Source organism: Chenopodium album, chromosome 6, assembly GCF_948465745.1.
Source record: "Chenopodium album chromosome 6, dcCheAlbu1.1, whole genome shotgun sequence".
Classification (NCBI taxonomy): Eukaryota; Viridiplantae; Streptophyta; class Magnoliopsida; order Caryophyllales; family Amaranthaceae; genus Chenopodium; species Chenopodium album.
This window is the reverse complement of record NC_137839.1, coordinates 74,872,496-74,894,061: the sequence shown is the minus strand read 5'-3', so window position 1 is coordinate 74,894,061 and position 21,566 is coordinate 74,872,496. Positions and strand designations below refer to the sequence as shown.

Below are 21,566 nucleotides of genomic sequence, written 5' to 3'. Positions count from 1 at the left end.
AAAAAAGTGAAGGAGCATTGGAATATATAGTGAAGTGGGGGATGAATAGTGGAAGTTGGATTTAGTGTTTTGGGACAGCTTTTGGATTATACAATGCGTGAGAGCAAAGGCATGTGGAAATGGAATGGTAAATACTAAAGAGTTAGTGCCAAATGGGAGATTTATGGTACTTTATTTGTACATTCATCTTAATTAAGCGTTAATAATAATCCGTAATTAGTAAATCGTCATTAAATTTAATATTATATATACTTTGGTAAGTGTTTTTTTAAGGGTAAGAAAAAAGAACATATTAGGAACTCCTCCTCACAAGGAAAATGATAAGTGTAATTGGTGAACCATCATTTGATATAATAAAATACTACTGTATAATTAGTACTTTGTAGTACTCTAGTAAGGTGGTAAACTAGTAGGTATTACGGAGTATATATCAGCAAAGTACAGTGTTGATTTACGACAAATTTGAGTGGTTTAATGTTCAAATCCGGTCTTATGAAGTTCCTTGAGAGTAGAAATTTCCTTACCCTCCTACTCTCAAAGTCTCAAATGTCTAAATTGTCAATAATGAACCAAAAAAAATGTGCCAAATACTCAATAAGGACCAGTTTTGTTGAGCTTAATTTCATTTCAGTTCAGCTCCAATCAGTTCAGTTTTATTTCTAATTTCCTTCTCTTATAAAATAGGGTCTGTTCTGTTCCGTTGAAATTCAGTTCAGTTCAGTTCAGTTCAGCTCAGTTCAGTTCAGTTCAGTTCAGTTCAGTTCAGTTCAATTCAGCTCAGCTCTTAATTTATGTCTAATGATATTGCTAATGATATAAAGCCAAATTTCATTTTTTTAAGCTCTTATTACAACGACAACAACAACAAAAATAATAATAATAATAATAATAATAATAATAATAATAATAATAATAATAATAATAATAATAATAATAATAATAATAATAATAATAATAACAATAATAATAATAATAATAATAATAATAATAATAACAATAATAATAATAATAATAATAACAATAATAATTGAAATAATAATACTAATAATAATAATCAATAAATAATAATAATAATAATAATCAATAAATAATAATAATAATAATAATAATAATAATAATAATAATAATAATAACAATAATAATAATAATAATACTAATACTAATAATAATACTAATAATAATAATCAATAAATAATAATAATAATTATCAATAATTATTAATAATAATAATAACAATAATAATATTGATACAATTCATTGTTCAAATGGTTCTATTTTTTTTTAAACATATTTCTAATGTTAATCTCATTGAGAAAATTAGAGTACTACACAACTTAAACTAATTTTCATAGTCAGTTAGTTCTTCGTCTTCTTCTTGTCCACCAAACTCCTCCATTACCTCGGCATTCCTCTGAACTGACTCCCATATCTGATCAGTTACTTCTTGTCGTACAATATCCATAGCTGCTTTTCTGTTAGGATCGTACATAGTATGATCTTCTCTTCGCTCCATGACTTCAACTTGGTGCATGATTGGAATCCCTAGTTCATGTAAATGAATAAAATTGTGTAGAGTACAACAAGCAACGATTATTTGCAACTGAAAACGTAATTCCATTTGCGGCATCAATTTAGGTTGTAGAACCTTCCACCTATTTTTCAGAATCGCAAAAATCCGCTCAATTACATTTCGACAAGACGAGTGTAGGTAATTGAAATGCTCAAACATTCCTTGTGGAGGACCTGATCTCTTGAAATCAGGCAAATGATACCTCAAATCACGTCCTGTATGGGGACTTAAGTACCCGAGTGTATTAGGATACGTTGAATCAACTACATAGTATTTTCCTGTGCAATAATGATAATGTTAGTTAACGAAACTAATAAATTTTCCCATTTTATTCATGAAATTTAGTTTGTACCAGGCGGTGGATGAGGGAATCCCATTCTTGCTTCTCCTAAACTTCGCTTCCAAACGGTGCTAGGAATTTGTAAGATTTGTTATTAATTAAAGGAAAAGAGAGTGGGTTAGGGTGTTGGGCCGTAGCAAATTTTAGCTTTTCTTGTTGGTTTTTTTTTTTTTATATATATTACTTTATTTAAAATTTGTTTAAATGGGTTAGATACATGTAAGTGTTTTGTGTTCTTTTGTCCTAATACTATTTTATTTTTAAATTAAATAGTATATGTGTTTAAAATGTTTAGAGGTTTCAAGTTTTTAATATATTTTCCATACATTTTATAATATATTTTCCATACATTTTATAATTATAATTATATAGTATATTTTTCGTAAATATTTTAATATGTACATTTGTATATACACATATGTATAGTAATAAATATCAATAAATAATCAATAAATAATCAAAGATCACTAATCCGTAGTTAAAAATCACTAATTAATAAGTTCAGTTCAGTTCAGCTGAGTTCAGTCAATCGGAACAGGCCCTTAGTTCAGTTCAGCTCCATTCAATTCAGTTGTTTTCAATAAATTGGAACAGATCTTAAATGATATTGAACTTATGTGATTACAGAGTATCTAATTTCACTTTTGATCCACCATTTAAACCTCAAACTTTTATTGGTACAGTAGATTTAATTCCTAGGCAACACAATACATCTTATCAGTTGGTCCTTTTGGCGTTCTTTTCAACCATCTGGAAGATAGACATATCTTTCTATGACATGAATTAAAGTTCGTTGTCTTGTGATAAAAAAGATGTTGGAAAACATTAGCTTTTGATATTCTGAGGGTTGGTTATTATTGAAATTAAGACTACGAAAGAGTAATAGTTTAGATATTTATTTATGATGACACAAATGATAAGTCCTTTCTTTCTTGTCCACTTCATTCAATTAATTAACATGTCCTACCTCTATATAATGGCATATACATCAATTTAATGGACACCTTTTTTACTCAGTTGTACAACAGTCATTTCATTGTTATGTTGAAGAATTGTGTCTTCAAATAGTTGTTAGAATTTGATGTTTATACAAAGGTTATAGTACCTCCGTTACAGGTTATGTGCAACGATTTGACATAAAGCAGAGAGGGAAAATGTCTAATCGTTGCACATAACCTGTAACGGAGGTAGTAATTATTGTTATAAGATTGCTACTCTATGTTTTTAGATTTTCTTCAAATAAACTTTGTAGGGTAGATGTCGTTGTATTGAACTATTAGCATCTAAGGGCCTTACTTATTTTAAATTCAGTTCATTTCAATTCAGTTCAGCTCTAATCAGTTCAGTTCAGCTCTAATCAGTTCAGTTCAGTTTTTAATTTTTTGGTTTTAGATGTTTTAGCATATTACAATAACAACGACAATAATAATAATAATAATAATAATAATTATTATTATTATTATTATTATTATTATTATTTTAAATTATATTCGTCGTTCAAAATGGTCACATTTTTTTTATAGTTGAACGATTTTTTAATAATTAAAGAAGTAGTTTTTTTTTTTTTTTTTTTTTTTTTTTTTTTTTTTTTTTTTTTTTGAGAAACTGCAGCATATGTAATTGACTAAAGTAAAATATTGAAGAATACTTTTTATTTATATATATATTTAAAATGTAATATTACAAAATTTAATAATTTAAAATACATAGTTATTTTTATAACACTATTATATTTTTCACAATCCACTATATATATTATCATTAATTTTCATAAACGTTTTCATATATATATTTATGCATTTTAATTTTTCCAATCAGTTCCGTTCAGCTCTAATCAGTTCAGTTCAGCTCCAATTAGTTCAGTTCAGCTCAATTCAGTAAATATGAACAGGCCCTATACATGGTCTCCAATGCACTAATTTGTTACATACTAGAAGATTTTTTTAAAAAAAATGCTTATAGAGACTGAATTCAACAAGATTCACTTTTGATTTTAATTTCTCATACATACTAATTAATGAGAATTTACTCGTAAAGTTTTTAATTTTTTGCTAATGTTCAAAATTAGAACGATATATGTAACTGTATATAGTTTGAGAAGAAGATAATAAAATTATGGAAAATGTTATACATAGCTCTTAGGGCTACATATAAGCATTAAAAATACTCTTGAAAACTGTTTAAATTTAGAAAATCATGACAAATTCACACTAATTACACTGATGTACGTGTGTTTTTGTCGTGAATTCTTAATTTTATATAATTTACAAGAGTGTTTTTAATGCTTATATATAGCCCTAAGAGCTATGTATAGCATTACCATAAAATTATAATGAATAATGAAAAGCGAAAGTGACAAGTGCTTTGAGATAGAAGTACTAGAAGTAGCAACTATTTTGGCAATACTGAGTATTTGACCAAATGTTGAACACATGTCTGAGTCTTTACAAAACAATAATACTCCATAAATGATCAATAAATAAGACATGTAGTTAATTGGGTAGATATTACGTTATGGTCAATCACTCAATCTCTCCGATTCAGAGACAAGTACATCTATGCATTGGGTATATATGATGAATTCATTGAAAGGAATGGCATAAAAAATTAATTATGTTGATCTTTGTTTGGTAGTAAGATACTAGATGAAATTAATTAGATACATGTAACATATATCTCAAGAATTTGATCTTGTTATTTGAGTAAAAAGACCTATTTTGGAGATCAAGTTCCAAAAGAATTTTATCTAATTTTCTAGGGAAAAAAAAGGCTATCTAGTAAAAATAATGGATTGATATCCTATTGTGTCCGTATGAAGTAGGGCATGTTCTCTTCATATTATTTTAATTCATTTCAGTTTAGTACAACTCTAATAAGTTCAATTCATTTTAGTTCTTAATTTCCTTCACTCATAAAATATTCAGTTCAGTTCAGTTCAGTTCAGCTCAATAAGTTCAGTTCAGTTCATTTCATTTCAGTTCAGCTAAGCTCAGTTTAGTCAATCAGAACAGGCCCGTAGATTGAGAAAGCAATATAATTTACAACCCTAATTCCTTCTATTTATATGTGTTGAAACTTGCACAAAGCAAACTATTCTAAAATCCTATATATGTTGTCCTAGCCATTGGCAATTTGACATATGATCTTTGTTTTATTTACGACTTTGTTTACATCTAAAGATTCTGGGTGATTATTTTTTTCACATGACTACAATAAAACCTAATGAAAATTTACATATCGCAATTTGTATATACTCCGTCCCCGACTGATAGTCACTTTTGTCATTTTTGGTGACTCAAAATGTTAGTCACGTTTGCTTTTTTAAAGTACCATTAATATTATTTTTTAACCAAAATTCTCTAACATTTGCAAAAATATTTGTGCAATTTTAACTTTTCCATATAAATTTTACTTTCCCATGTACTTTAATTACTTTCTCTCTCTACTTTTTTACATACCCAATGTAAATTTACCTTTTCAATGTACTTTCTTTAATTCTCATTAATTCCCGTGATTTTTCTTCAAAAGTGACTATCAATCGGGGACAAAGGGAGTAAATACTACTACCTCCGTTTTTAAATACTTGCTCCACTTTCCTTATTTGGCCGTTTTTAAATACTTGCTCCATTCCCTTTTTTGGAAAGTTTTTACAATATTTAATTCATTTCTCACACTTATTGGACCCAACATAATACTCTCTCCTCCTCCTATTCTTCCACTACTTTTGCTTTTTACAATTTTTTTTTAGTTTCTCAACTATCCCACTGCCTCCATTTTTTATTACTTTCTCCAATTTCTCCTAAAACTCCGCGCATTGAAAAATGAAGCAAGTATTTAAAAACGGAGGGGTATCTTAGTTTTTTTTTCTTAGGGCTTGTTTGGTTGACATAATAAAACATGAGAATTGAAACTTCTTAGGAATTGCAAATTTTGTATGTTGTTTGGTTGGCAAAAATTTGATGATATGGGGGAAGTGGAACTTCCTAGGAATTTTGAGTTCCCACAAAATATAGGAATTCACTTACCTAACCCCCCTAGGTAAGTAGAAATTCCCTTGGAAAGTAACTTCCTTCATTGTTAACCAAACAATTTTTGGAAAATCCCATGAATTTGATTATAGGAATTAAATTCCCATATATTTGCAATTCATGGAAAATTCTAATTCCCTTGTGAACCAAACGACACCTTAGTTTTGATTTAGTATAACCATTACTCCGTACTTCGTAGTTTAAATATCTTCGTCACAATTATTACAAACATAAAAAGCAAATTATTTGTGGTAATATTGTTTTATATGGAGTATGTACTATGTAATTTTATAATTAGAATATCGAGAATTTTACGTACGTTGTAATTAACTATTGTATTAGTGCTATTATTGTTATGATATAGTGTTTGGCCAGAGTTCCAACAGATGTAAACTTCTAATCTTAACAAAATAATACATACAACGTCAAACATCAACTAACAAGACATATAATATAGTTGGGTCGATAATATAAAAATTAACGCATTATATACTATATACTCTTGTAATAAAATAAAAATAAAAATGAAGAAACATGATGCATGCAATTGAAAGATGAAAAAGAAAAGAGGTAGAGATATGATGATGTATTAGTTCTTCCAACCAAAACTAATCACGTGGTTGGGCCTCCCTACATATGGAAACTTAGGTGTCTTCATTCTTCCAAGTGCCTATTTTTATTGTTTTTCGTTCAAAAGGAGAGAAAAGCTTAGCAAAGATATAAAAAGCAACTTTTTCTTTCTTTATTATTTTTTAAAAATTATTATTATTATTATTATTATTATTATTATTATTATTATTATTATTATTTCTCAAAAACAATAGTCGTACAACCTACAGTAAATTAGTGGGAAGGCGAGATACAATCCGAGCCCCCACTCTTCTAGCTATAGTAAAGCCTATCCTAGTGAAAATATGAGCTGCCGCACGAGCCTTCATATTATTATTATTATTATTATTATTATTATTATTATTATTATTATTTAAGTGTTACAGCTTAATGGATACAAATTTTTAAAGAGGTTGAGTTGAACACTTGAATTTACTACTTCATATGAAGTGCTCCACTGCTCTTTAATAAAATGTTAAGAAAGCTAGTGAAGTAATAAAAAACTTTAAGAAAAAATAGCGAGGTTATACTGTAGTTAATTTAAAAGCATCAATATGATAAAGTGTAATACTTTAAACAAAACATAGGGTCTACTAAGAACTTTGGGTCTACAATTTGCTGATGTAGGAACAATGAAGAAACATAATAGTGGGTCAACCACATTTGAACTACCATAAAAAAAGAGCTTTATTTCCAAGAAATATAAGGTAAAGTAATTTTATGCTTAGAGTTTTAGAAAGTTTGTACTTGAATCTAGAGTTTAGATACTAGTAACGACTAACTCAAGAGTCAAGATTGTTGTTTGACCACATAAATGTTGAGTTAGTTGGAGTTAGGGAAAAGCTTCTAATTTAGGGCGTGGGATTTAGCACATGTTTCACCATCATGATTAGATTCTGAAATTCTATTTTGAGTTCTATAGGAAACTGTAAGAAAGGTCTTCTATGGTTTCTTTTCTATATTAGTATGTTACTCAAGCTTACATGGAAATAACTATGTACACGATTGCGCATCTGATTTGTTCAACTAATTGAATGACGGCCTTAACTTTAGACTTCTCTGTCTTTTAAAGATTGCCTCATATTTTTTATTAAGTTGTCCCTATTCCCTAAAATATATGTCCATTAAGATCACAATTATATTTTCACAAAACTACATTTTAGGTTCAACTACTTTTCTCTTGACCTAATCAATTCTGCTCAAACAATTGGGAAAGAAAATAGTACATTATATTATTATAATATCATATTATACACAATGGGTAAACCAACGTTAAAAAAATACACTTAATACTACATGAAGGTGTTCGATGTTCCTACATTTTATAGAAATTATTTTTGGAGAACTTCGAGGAAATAGACGTTACGGAAACCTTCTAAAAGCTTGGTGAAACAAACTCTTAATCCACATGAAACCCCCAAAGGATAATAACTTTCACTTTCTCAATAAACGAAAAGATTGTGATAAAACCCTGTGTTAATAAGATTTCAATGGGGACTATAAGAAAAATCAACTATTATTTTGGGACAAAAATAAAATTGTGTGACAAGACAAGATATGTCACTACCTCTGATCCTTTTTGTTCTTCCCATTTAGAATCCTTTTGCGAGACAAAAAAAGTCAAAATAGGAAGAACAAAAAGGATCAAATGGCGCATAAGCCAATAGTACTCACTTTAAAGAGTTATCCACAAAACATTTACACATCAGTCTCCATGATCAGCAAAGCCAAGTATTATCTCGATTCCTGAGAGCAGCACCAGCAATTAGTAATATCTAGGAGGATGGTATAGTGCAGCTCCAGGATGCCGCACATCAGCAGAGTAACTTCCCTGAGGCCTTGAGTATGGGGTTTGCGAAACTGCAAATATAGATATACATAAGAAACATATTCAATTCAAGTTCAATGCTGAAAATAACATGTCCACCTTTTTCATTGCTAAGGGCCTGAGTTGCCTAAAGGCTGAGATAATCACACAGGTCCACAACGATTATTACATGCAAGAAATCAGGAATCCATTTGAATAATTTGACTTTCCCAAATAATTTGATCTCTTTTATTTCTAGGTGTTTTCACTTTTCACCACCTACATTTGCTTGAATGATAATCTATACTTTGCTAAATATCATGCTGTGGCCGACTATGGTAATTTACAGGTGTAAATGAGTATAACAGTGATGTAAAGCTAGTCACAGAGGTCTGGATCCTTCAAGAGCAAATTATCTCATACACACCACCTTTTATATACACTCGGGTGCACATAGATATAAGCCGCAGATGCACCCAAAGGTAGTTTTTTTGCCGATTCAGTGGAAAATACCCTTGGGTGCACCTTACATCCGAGTGTATATATTTTTTTATAGAACTAGTGATGCAAAACACATATCCATCTCACTGGTAAAAAAGTGGTGGTGCGAGGTAAAACATCAATCACGTAAGTAGAGGAGGAATCTAACCATTAAATTGGTTAGCTAAAATTGCTTCTTCTGCATTATTTCCGTATCTGGTTCCATAAGAGCAGGCAGATTCATGTATTCTATGAAGATCATACAAATAGTTTCCACCGTCAAGCTGAGTGAAATTATTCCCGAGAGCAGGATTACTGTAGCTTGAATATGTTCCAGGATGACAATTCCTGGGAGGCATTGGATTCAAACTCCCAGGATAGGAGCAGGACCCTGGTGCTTCTATTCTGCCAGAAAATCCAGGGCTTTCATATCTGGTATTTACCTGCATCAACAGTAAATAATATCATATCTATATTTTGTTGTAGAGTCGAATTTGGAATACATATTAAAGGTAACAAGAAAACATATATTTTCAGGTGGGTAAGATATGTGGAAAATTTGCAATGCACACGGGTAATTATGCATATAGTCAATAAGGCGTGTAATAAATTTTGGGCACCTTTAGGTTATTTAAAGAGAGATTGGCAGGAAAAGCAAAAAATTACAAGTATAAAAAAATTCAAGAGAGAATAATTTAAAAGAGGGTCATATCACAGTAAGTGGTTTCCATAATTTTCAAAGTTTGTTTCCACAATTAAAAAGCCTTCACCTTCATAAAGTGTCCTTCCAGTAACATGGACTGGTAAAGCAGAACACAAAATCAATAATAGGAAGCTAAAATGATGTAAATAAAATTTGAACAGAGATCATAATAGATTAGACACTATCCCAAACACTTAAAGGAAACCCAACCACCTCACATAAAGCCAAAACTCGAATTGAAAAACATAGAAGAAAAGAAAAAGACCCACAGATGCATGAATCTCTCTACTCACATAGTTGAAGGGACGAGGCTGCATTGACTCTAATGCAACAGATTGCTCCACCCCTGTATATCCTCTAATTGCCTGTGTTAAGAAGAAATTAGGTTAGGTTCCAACTAGAACATAAAATAGAAAATCAGAGTAAGACTTGTTTAGCATGATTCAGGCCTTAGAACTCACGTTGGCAGGATTTGGCTGCGAAGCATGTCCAGGAGGACCAATCCAAGAGCCTGTCCCAAAATCTTAGATGGAGCAAAATCCATGAAAACAAATAATGTCAGTATGAAGAAAATGGAGGGGAAAAAACGTATCGAGTATGTCAATTAAATAGCAATCGAGTGAAGTAAAATACTTGTTTGAAGTCCTAACGAGGGGCTTGAATATTGTGAGTAGGGTTGTCCAGGACCACAAGCTGACAACCTAGAATTTGAATGGACAGAACTTTCACGGGAATATGATGAATGATCACCCTTGGACTTCATGCTAGATGACAATATAGGGGCACGCTTCATCTCATCAAGCTGCTGCTGTGCCTCACCCCTACTGAGCTCTGTGAAGATGACCTAGTACAGTAATATCATCAAAAATAAGATTTTTGAATATTATAAAGTACATAAGGCAAATAATTGGCCATTTTGCAAACACAAAAGGGTTAAATTGACCATTAATACAGCTACAATTAGCTTCAATATCCACACCAAGTACAGCATGAACATTTACCTCATCAAAATACTCTTCCGTATGAAGCATGTCTTTGCTCATAGGCAAAACATAATTAGCTGCCAAAATGAAAAAGAGGGATCATAAAGTTTACATCTCATATATAAGGGGTAAGAATAAAAATAATCAACATGAATAGAAATAAGCATACCTAACATCTCATTAACTGCTTCAGGAGGTACTTCCTTACCCATTTCTTTAAATCGTTTTTCAGCACGAAACTTTAGCTCATCTTGTCTTGGGAAGACCACTACAGCAATCTATTGATAAACAAGAAAATTAACAACTTGGAAGAAGAACAAAATACATCAATTGCCTAAAAAAATTACCATAGATACCTTGTGGAAGTTAGCAAATGGCTTCAATTTCCGCCTTCGAGCACTTTTGTAAACATTAGTCTGATCAATGATGTAGTTCCTAGATACTTTACATGCCCTTGACAATAGTGTGTTAAAAATTCCAGTTGCCCGATCCATTAACCGATCAAAGCGTTCACCATAATTGGACTTTCGCTGCAAACCTGTAACCTGTGGCATGTTATTATGTTATTTAAGCATTAAACAAAGGTCATGGAAAAAGAGAGAAATTCGAAAAGTAAAAGAAACAGCAAATGAACCTTCATCTGATCAAGGGACAAGTTTGTTCCAAGCAAAATGTAACGTTTTTCTGGATGCTCTTTCACCCATTTTTCTGCCCAGGTAGTCTTTCCTGAAGCAGGTAATCCAACCATCATTATCACCTCACAAGCTTGGGAGTCGGAAAAAGCAGGTCCAATTACTGCATTTCCATCGTTCACAGCAGAGGCCCATGGCTTGTACCCTTCTTCAGGAACTAGTCCGTCTTCTGCGCTAAATTGCATCTTAACCACAGTATTCTTCAGCAGAACATGAGGAAAGAGGGCTGATTTCCATGGTAAATTTCCAGTTGGAGAAACCTCTCCAAGACCTTTAGGGTCTTCATCAAAATACTTTGCAATACCTAACCGTTTCCCATTTTTGGAGAACTCCACTGAAGCACAAGGTTTACTTTCAAGATCCACTAAGCAAGTAATCGTATCACCAATGCCAAACCTCTCACCATAATCCACAAAGTTGGCATTAGATGAGAATTTCCCAGTTCCACCGTACCCAAAACTACCTTTAGTTTCACCAAGGTTTCCAACAGGAGCATCACCTCTTGAAACGCCAACACGAGAAACATGTTGTTGGTCAAGAGGAGTTTCTTCCATTATCACAGGTTGATCAGAGATGATTCTGCATCCAAAATAGTACTTCCCTCCAGTAATTCCAATATTTCCCCGAGCACCAGACCAACAATAAGCAAATCCCTGCTCGTAAAGAGCATGCCCTGTGAGGCCATCAGCTTCAATGTTGAAAGCTGGAAGAAAAAAATGTAAGACCCCATCAACAGCAAACATACTTATAAACCAGTAGACAACATGAAGCCAAGAAAGTATGGAGAAAAGGCACAATCTTCTGAAATCTCAAGTTAATTAGATAAAAACAAAAATTCTTCAATTAAGCATTGTACATAGTCATGAGACATCATTTATATGTCTAGAAAATTAAGGTAAAATTAAATATTACATTATTTCAAACATAGAAAATAAACACAATGTTTCAAAGCTTGTACGTAGGTAATGGAACATTAGGATATAAACCTAATGAAATCAGTGCATCTATCCCCATTTTTTCTCTTACCAGATCACATTTCTTTAACTTAGCCAACACATGAGACAAATCTCATCAGGTTATAAAATTATCCTCTTCACCAATTCCATGATATTCACTCCAACACAAGCAACAGCAACATAGAAAATACACCAGACCCCAAGACTACATTGGTAGAGGAAGGATTCTAAAAGCATCGTGAGATCATTTCTCTAATCTGATCAACAATTGCAAATATACCAGACCTTTTCAGTAGGGTTCTAACCAAGACACCAACAAAATATTTTTGTGACAACTTCAAGGTAGGATGTCGATGGCTTGTCACCAAATCAATAATAATAATGACCCTCAAAAACATCCAAACCTTACATGAATAATGCCACACTTTGACAACTCAAGCCATAATTTGTTTCAACACTTAAAACCACTTCCTCATACACAAAACAATCAACCATATTACCAAAAACTCTCCATCAATACGCTATAAAGATCATACATGAATCAGCCTCTAGATATCAGCACCATCTCCATACCACCAAGCCACTTTATGCAATGAAGCATCTATACTACGAAAAATCTTGCACGGAAACACCCCTTATCAAAGAAAAAATCCCTACCCTAGCCATCAATGGCGCCTTCATAAGGTATAGGGCACATTCTAAAGACAAGTGCAAAGCATCTCCATCAAAAAAACCACCTCCTCTAAAGCCAAATGTAATTCTACAGTGCACCTATTCCATACTCTACTAATACTCCGTATCAATTTATAATTTTACATTTCCTATCTCAATTTCAATTCAACATCGAACAAGAAAGATTGTAACAGTATAATCAACCTAATTTTCAGAGGTCCAATTACTAATCAAATTCTTTTAGCATAATGTTCTTTAATTAAAATTTGATCAAAACCCCAGAAAAAGTTCAAATCAATTCATGGGATTTTCAGGGGGGGAAATCAAGGGTTAAAGCCAAACAAATAAACACTAAATTCCCAACCATTAATTTAAAATAAAAGATAGAATTTTGGGGGCAAAATTAAAAATTAATTCCAAATCAAAAACAAGAATTTCATACAAATAATGAAAAAATGCATTAAAACAAAAAGAAATCAAAGAATTACGGAGTTTAAAAAGATAAAATTACCCAAATCACAGTCGGCTGGATTGAGGACAACACGAAGATCGTTCTTTAATCTCTTAAAATGGGGTTGCTCTTGTTCGTTTGCTGTTGGATTTTCGCGCTTCATTGTCGCCATTAAAGAATTCTACTTTCTTATTATTGCGAGAGCCAAGAAATGTACGGAGTAAAGGGAATGGACGAAAAGGGGAAAGGAATTTAAAGAGTGAGACTCTTAAGTCTTAACCGACTTACCGAATTTTTATTTATTTATTTATTTTTTTAAAAAAAAAGTTTAGGGTTTACAATTACCTAATATACATTAGAAAAAACTTTTCGTATTACTACCTCCGTTACATATTATTTGCAACGATTAGACATTTTTTCTCTTTACTTTACGTCAAATCGTTGCAAATAATATGCAACGGAGGTAGTAAGAAATTACCTTGTGAATTGAATTTGGTTTCATGGAGCAATCAAATTTAATTTATCCGTGAGAGTGAGGGGTATCTCTAGCGGTTAGAGCTCCCCTGCTGATTCCAAGAAAATTTGGGATCGATTCTCATTATCCGTCTTTGTAACTCTCTAAACACACACACAAAAAAAAAAAAAAAAAAGGTTTACACGAATATACTGAAAGTATGTGTATAACTCTCTATTTTCTTATAGAGTATCGATTGAAACTTGAATACAATGTCATTCGAGATAACTTCTTTATTAATTTCATGGAGATCTATTTTGGGTGTTTAGAGAGCCACAAGGGCAGGGTGAGAATCGATCCCAAGATCTTTTGAAACCGGGAGGGAAGCTCTAACCACTTGAGCTACCCCTCACTCTCATTTCATGGAGATCTATAATTGTATACTAGATGAAGCCCGTGCGATGCACGGTTTGTTTGATTTTTTTTAAATAATGTTTTTTTTTTGTATTTATGAGCCTAAAATTTGTTATATATTTAGATAAAATTCCTAATATTAAAAGATAATATATAATATTTAATTAATTTAAACTTAAAAATCTCATTCGCCAATTTTGCTTACATGGCATTTAAATTATTTAATTCTAAAAGAAATTAATAATCTCTTATTTAATTGGCTACTACTAAGATTTATAATCCTACATGGCGCGCTGAGAAAATTAGATCCTACGTGGCTCTCTAAAAACTTGGAAAAAAAACTCCCCTTTATATATATATATACTAGTTTTGTGCCCCGGCGATACCCGGGTAGTTTATGGACTTCTAAGATAAAATTAACTTTTAAATTGAAAATAGAATTCTAAATTAACTTTTTTTCTACAAAGTCAATCTATACCCAGGTAAATGATGTTGTCTTGTGGCCTAATTAGAAATTTATTATTTGGTATTTTATCGAAAATATAACTCTAAACTAATAATCTTATTCTAAAATTCTATCCTAATTTGATTGAAAATAGAATTCTTACCTAATTTTTTTTATCTTATGAGATCTATTTAAGGTGGCGCGACACTTTGACGGCTTTTTAATCATATGAAGTCTATTTAAATCTATCCAAGGTGGCGCAACACTTGGCGAAAAGTTGGAATGCCAAGTGTCGTTATTTCGTAACCTGGCTAAAAGTTTAGCTTTATATATTAGTTATATGATTAGATTTACTCCATATAACTCGTAATTAGCAACTATGACAATATAATTTTTGGAAGTTGTTCCTTTTGTAAAAATGATACTCTGTATTTATGATCAACATAACTATGCATTAGCAAACGAACTCAACAATAATGAAACTAATACTTCTAAGACATTGAACATTGGTCTATGGAGCAATCGAAAAGGGTTAGGGAGAGTAATTATCAAAGTAAGCTGAATAACTATTATACACACAAATCTACCATTATTAAAGCCCATGTTCTGCACCATCATATAAAGCCCAAGGTCCCTTCTCGTGCTTCTCCACCATAGGTGAAGCCCATATAATCAGAACTCAGCCCGCCCAATATATGCCTTATTACAGCCCACTACATGCCCAATACTTGATAACATAGAGTTGGCCCACTAATAACAGCCCATTATATGCCTCATCTTCTACTTGCTTTGACGTGTTCACGTGTACTAAATGTGTACACAGTTACACACCCCCGGTTTCAAATTTCAACCCCAAATCTTGTTGTCCGACATGAACAAACACAATCTCTCGTATAATTGAACATAAATTCTTCTTGAATTCTCTCGTACAAAATCGATATCTCTTATAGATAAAACATGATAAATTAGTTGATAGAAATCATGTTCGTTAACTATTAAGGTCGTAACATAAAATTCTTATCAACTATAATCAAATACTACTTCTATAATCGAAGTGTAAATGTATAAATAACATAATATAATATCTTATTAGTATAAGTTGTGTTTAAATAGCAATTCAAAAGAACTTGTGAACAATAACTCCTACAAGGCGGTTTCTCGTGGATACTAGTATTCGGGGGATGTGCCTATGAAGTGATTCCGATTGCATAGGGAATTGAGAGTTGCTACTTGTTGTTTGTTGTTAAATGCCATGTGATTTTATTGGCTAAGCTCGAAGAGTAAAGTAGATATACAAAATCTAGGCAACCTTTTTTTTTTTTATTGCTAAAACTCGATTTGTCAAGAGGTCTCAAGACATACAAGATTATTAAAGTAACGATATTGCTCAAGTTTAAGATTTCCGGAGCAAAAACAATATGTATCGTGTGAGCCAGTATATAAAGATTAGTAAATAAGTCCACGGATCGATTAGTTTTCTAAGTAGTAACTATTAAGTACTATGTAAGTATGTAGGGCTCTCTTGAGTCTTTATTCTATGTGCCTGTTACGAAATGAGCATAAAATCCATATATATGAGTACGTTAAGGTTTTGTTTTTGTAGGTTATGTTCAATTGGGAGACAATTAGCTATGTATCATTTGTCAAACAAAAGCTTTCATTAACATATACGGTTGTCATCACTCTGTCAGCTATATGTTTAAATGTTGGACATTTTGTGAGAAACTACCTTTTAAAGCAATTTTTTTGCGAGAAACTACCTTATAAAAAAAATGTTGTAATAAACTACCTTATAAAAGCTAAATGTTGTAAGATACTACCCCTTGGTCGGAAAGTGAGAGTTGACTAAATTTTTCCGGCGTTGACCAAGTCATGTGCCGGTCACATGACATTTAATTCATCTTGGGTATTATATGGATAGGCTCGGGGAAAATTAGGAGAAAATGGGGAAAGATGAATTAAACGTCACATGACCGGCACATGACTAGGTCAACGCCGGAAAAATTAAGTCAACTCTCACTTTCCGACCAAGGGTAGTATCTTACAACATTTAGCTTTTATAAGGTAGTTTTTTACAACATTTTTTTTATAAGGTAGTTTCTCGAAAAAAAATGCTTTAAAAGGTAGTTTCTCACAAAATGTCCTTAAATGTTTAATCCAAATGTAAGGCTATTTAAAGCACATCAAGATTGTGTTATTGTAGGTTATGTTAGGTAGGGAGACCATTATGCATTGTTTGTCCACCAAAAAATAAAATAAAATTGTAGGACAGTCATCTAAATGTTTTAATTTCACCAAGGGCAGGATCGGTCATATCCAAAAGTGTCAATTCGGATGTTTGGGTCGGATCTACTTTCAAACTTCAGTCATGCTAAATCATTGTGTCCATAAAGTCGAAATTTAAACCGGATATTTTTTTGATCGGTTTAAATCATGTAGGTTGGTCATGTTTTGACAATACCTCTCATATTACTCGAAATTGCTAGTAATAGCCTTGGAAGGTTTGCCAAATGAGACTTTGTAGTTATCAATACAAACATGATCCAAATAGCTTGAACATTCTATCTCTAATTAAATTGTTGGTTTGAGTTCATATTATTGAAAATGATATTTCTAAGCTATATAAGTTGAGGATTACCAACAAGCTTCTTTTTTTTTTTTTTTTTTTTTTTTTTTTTGAGGTAAATTACCAACAAGCTTATACTTCCTTCAATAACTTTTAATTGTAACACTTTGACTAAAAGTGTGAGAGTTTTGTTTTTATCAAAGTGTTGCAATTGAAGCGAAAAAAAATAATTGTATATTTTTCTCTTTTACAAAACAACCATATTGCCATATTGATTATTATATCCCGAATATTCGTCGGCTATACAAGTATACGACCCATACCTCAAAAATGTATCGATGCATGAAAGGGTAAAAAAAGACGGCATTGCAAAACCCTAATAGCCCAAATCCAAGACATCATCACTCTTAAGATTCCTTTTCATACAATTCTATCAAAGGAATCCCATGACTTTAGGATATGATCTCACACTATATATATGCTTTTAATAAAATGCCTATCCAATATGTAAAAGAGGTACAGAATCTACCGCAATTTTAGTAGAAGACTTTCTATTTTTATTTATTATTTTCTATAATTTTCAACTCTTAATTTTGTGAAGAATAATTAGATATATTGTCATATGTCTGCCTTTCTTTGCCCTCCCACAAGGAGGCACATGTCCTGGTAGAAAATTTTACACCTATGTCTAATTAATCTGACAAATCTTAAATAACCCATAATAAATTGATATTGTTTCTTAATTTGTTTCAATTAACATGAGGATTCCCTAATATGTTTGGACAACAGGCAAAATTAGAGACATAAATACTACATTTATTTATTAAAATAACTTTATTATTATGTTCTGTGATCTATGTTTTAAGTTGATTAATTAGAAAAAAATTGTAGGAATACACCGCCTCCATTAAGAATCCTATGTAACATTATTTATGAAACATAATGTTTTTTACAGATCTAAAGTAATGGGTTGGCTGTCAATATACTGTCATACCAGCTATCAAATGATTGGTTGTATTTGTTGTTACACATTATGGTGTTTGTTACCTCCATTGTTTGCGGCATAAATTCAATGTTTAGTCTTACTTTCTTTAATACTCGTCCGTAAATCCGTAAATTCTGGTTTGTAAAATATGTAACGGTTTCATACCACGCAGGGGAGGAAAATAAATGTGATTCATTTGAATAATTTCACGAGTAATGTGTAATGATAGAACCATCTAACATAAGAATTACGTATATGTGTTAGATAAATGAGAGGAGACTGAAACCTAACCAGTCAAAACTGAATCCCGAATCCGGTTTAACCCAAAGAGTAACCGAGTGGAACACCAAAAAAAATCGTATATGTGTTGGACCATATAATAGTATGTAATGAATAATTATAAAATGACTCACACCAAATCCAATCATAAACGGTATTCAATCTTGTTTAATTCATCTAAAACAAGAATTACACGTGCCGAAAAATGGTGTAGTAATGGATAACTAAAAAACTCCCACCAAATCTTACCATAGGTAGTATACTAGTATATAACAGTATTGTACCACAAACATGCGAAATGTATCTCATTTCTCTTAAGATGTCACCTTATAATTGTACGGAATATCATGTAGTGGTAAAACCGTTAAAACATATCAATTGCACATGCGAAAAATAGTCTTGTATCACTATACGCCCTAACAATGGCACTTGAAGCAATCCAAACATTACCCTTGTTGGCCTTGTACATTTCTCATTAAGTCACCTTATAAACATGCCACAATAAAAAGTGTCCCAACATAAAAATTACTCATGCCAAGAAATGGTGTGGTAAATTAAACACACACACCAAATCCAACTATAGATACTAATGCAAGTTATGCAACTAAAAGTAACTTCAATAAAATAACCAACTACTCAAAATTACTGCTTCATAAATATAAAAAACCGCATTTTTCTATTTACACCAAATTTCCTTAGTTACAATTACAGAACACTTATTGTTACAAAGAAAGACAAGCCACCATTTCTGTTTCCTAAATCTTCAATGGAAGAATTGAAGAACAAAAATTAATTAAAACCTAATAATGGCTTGCCTAACTCATTAAATTCTCACTTCTACAAATTTAAAATTAATAAAATAGCCTCATAATTTACAGTAACAAAACAAAAAACTTAAATTAAATTAAATTAAATTAAATCAAACCTAACTGTCAGTTTCCATGAATAAACTCCTTCTAGACCACCTCTGTTCATCTTCTCCTTCGTCGGAGAACAAAGCGACGGAAATGTCACTCAATCTTTTCTTACTAATTCGAGGTCGATTCATCTTTCGAGCTTGTTTCGGCGCATTTGGAGCTTCAATTTCTTCCAAATCCAATGGACTATTCACCAAATCAATTGAATTTCTAAATGCTTTCGTCTTCAACGGAGTTGTGAATTCGAAATGCGATTTTTTCGCGATAATCGCCTGCAATTATAATCAACAAATTCGCAATCAAAATCTAATTTCATTGAATTAATTAATTACTAATTTGATTCAACTTCAATTAAAAATGAAATGAAATGAAAGAGAGAAATCGAATTGAATGAATTTACTCACCGCATCGCGAACTGTTTTAGAAACTAAGTAAAGCTGTTTTAGGTCATCATGATTCACACCACAAACAATCTTAATCTGCAAAAAATTAAATCAAAAACCTAATCAATTTCAATCAATTTTTCCCCAAATTTCAATCAATTTCGTGAAGTTTTCCAGAAATAACTCACCAGAATCTCCTGAGGAAGAGCTTCAAGCAACGAATTCGAATTCGCATTCTTCAAACGAAACGTTTCGTCATCTTCATCACCACTACTAGTAAAGTAGCACTGTCGTTTCATAATAGGAGAATACTGCTCAAAATCAGCACAAAATTGCTCCAAATTACAGCTGTTATTAGAAATCAAAATCCTCTTCCTTCCTAATGAGAAACTCAAGCTCTTCGTCAACGCCATTTTTGCTCTGCTTCAAAATCAAATTTCCAGAAATTCGCCCAAAATATTCCAGAAATGAGGAGAGAGAAAACCAAAAAATGAGGAGAGAGAATTTATTGAGAGATTTCGTAACCGCTTGATTTGCTTGCTAAATACTTGGTGAGTTGTGCTTGCTGTTGAAGGTGATTTTTAGAGAGAGAAGTTATATATTTTAGAGAGAGAAAATTTGAAGTGGAGTAGTTCAACTTAAAATTGTAAACTTGCTGAAATTAGTGGGGGACTATTTATATATATTTGAAAAATGAAAAAGATATGCTCAATTTATATTTTAATTTTAAATGAGTAAAAAGAAAGACGTGTTTTTATTTTTCTAATTTCATTTTTATTTTATTTTTTAATTTTATAACTTAGTGGTGAAGAACCGAGAAATTTCGGAAAAAAAAAGATATTATTCTACTATGGCGGTTATAATTCTTCAGTTTTCTAAAAAAGTCTAGAATTTTTTAGGAGAGAATTTAAAAAGAGAGAAAAAAGAAAAACTAGCCGTTATAGAACACGTGGAGGATGGTGATTTGTTGGGGAAAGAACGTGGGAGAGTTAAGATGACGTGGAGGTTGGTCGGCTGTGTCGGTCTCTTCTGATACACGGATTCGTTCTAGTTCAAGGCATTCTAGGTAAACAGGTGAACTGACTTTTTTATTTTATTATTTTTTTTAATTATTTAAAAATTTGAGGAGTAAAATTTGGTGGGCTAGGTGAAGCGTATTAAGTTTTGTGTGTTAAATTAAAAATTAAATTAAGAATGTCTTAACTCTGTTTATATGATGGATAATTGGTACCACGTCCATTGAAGTAAATTATATTTATTCGTTTCACTTCTTAACTTAACTTATACTCTATTACTCGTATTGAGATTATGGGACGATAAATGATGAACTAGATTCGAGATGGATTATCAATCAAATCAAACATCATATACACAAGTATACTAGTTTATATCTAATTGGATATTTTAACTCAGAACTTAAAATTTTCTAATAGGATCATATTGGATATGAATGGAATATTGTTGACTTTTGAGTTGACTGTTTTTTTTTTCCTATTAATTAAACTAAAAATTTTTATAACTAATGAAAATATGAGTCCTACCATAAGTCAATCTAGACATTTATGGCATGTTCTGTTCAGCTTAATTTTATTTCAGTTCAGCTTCAATTATTTCAGTTTAGTTTCTAATTTAATTTCCTTTTCTCAAAAACAATTCATTTCAGTTCTATTCAATTCAATTCAGCCTCAATCAGTTCAATTTAGTTTTTTCATTCAGTAAATCGATTTTGTATTTGTATACTCCGTAGTATTTTATTTGTAATAGCAAAATTAGCAACCTTCATTTTGACACTACTACTCTACTAGTATTAAGATAAGATTGTTATTCTAATC

The 21,566-nt window shown here is 31.5% G+C and overlaps 2 protein-coding genes across 2 annotated transcripts; both read right to left on the bottom strand.

Moving 5' to 3' along the window:
• Nucleotides 1-8,045: 8,045 nt before the first annotated feature.
• On the bottom strand, nt 8,046-13,513 carry LOC145635293 (uncharacterized). Its single transcript, XM_081686579.1, has 10 exons — nt 13,352-13,513; nt 11,155-11,915; nt 10,877-11,065; nt 10,690-10,798; nt 10,539-10,597; nt 10,171-10,381; nt 9,999-10,060; nt 9,831-9,902; nt 9,004-9,277; nt 8,046-8,407 (listed from the first exon to the last, which is right to left on the bottom strand). The coding sequence occupies exons 1-10, from the start codon at nt 13,461-13,463 to the stop codon at nt 8,313-8,315; spliced, it is 1,944 nt and encodes a 647-aa protein (XP_081542705.1). The 5' UTR covers nt 13,464-13,513; the 3' UTR covers nt 8,046-8,312.
• Nucleotides 13,514-19,091: 5,578 nt separating this feature from the next.
• On the bottom strand, nt 19,092-20,461 carry LOC145635292 (F-box protein SKIP27-like). Its single transcript, XM_081686578.1, has 3 exons — nt 19,923-20,461; nt 19,756-19,830; nt 19,092-19,623 (listed from the first exon to the last, which is right to left on the bottom strand). Exons 1-3 carry the CDS (start codon nt 20,145-20,147, stop codon nt 19,360-19,362), a joined length of 564 nt encoding a protein of 187 aa, XP_081542704.1. The 5' UTR covers nt 20,148-20,461; the 3' UTR covers nt 19,092-19,359.
• Between the last annotated feature and the right edge of the window lie 1,105 nt (nt 20,462-21,566).

Coding starts and splice junctions, on each gene's coding strand:
- LOC145635293 (XM_081686579.1), bottom strand. CDS start 13,463: ATGGCGACAATGAAGCGCGAAAATCCAACAGCAAACGAACAAGAGCAA. Junction 10,061..10,170: donor CTCGTTAGGACTTCAAACAA/GTATTTTACTTC, acceptor GCTCCATCTAAG/ATTTTGGGACAGGCTCTTGG. Junction 8,408..9,003: donor TTTAGCTAACCAATTTAATG/GTTAGATTCCTC, acceptor CTATATTTGCAG/TTTCGCAAACCCCATACTCA.
- LOC145635292 (XM_081686578.1), bottom strand. CDS start 20,147: ATGGCGTTGACGAAGAGCTTGAGTTTCTCATTAGGAAGGAAGAGGATT. Junction 19,831..19,922: donor CTCTTCCTCAGGAGATTCTG/GTGAGTTATTTC, acceptor AATTTTTTGCAG/ATTAAGATTGTTTGTGGTGT. Junction 19,624..19,755: donor CTAAAACAGTTCGCGATGCG/GTGAGTAAATTC, acceptor TTATAATTGCAG/GCGATTATCGCGAAAAAATC.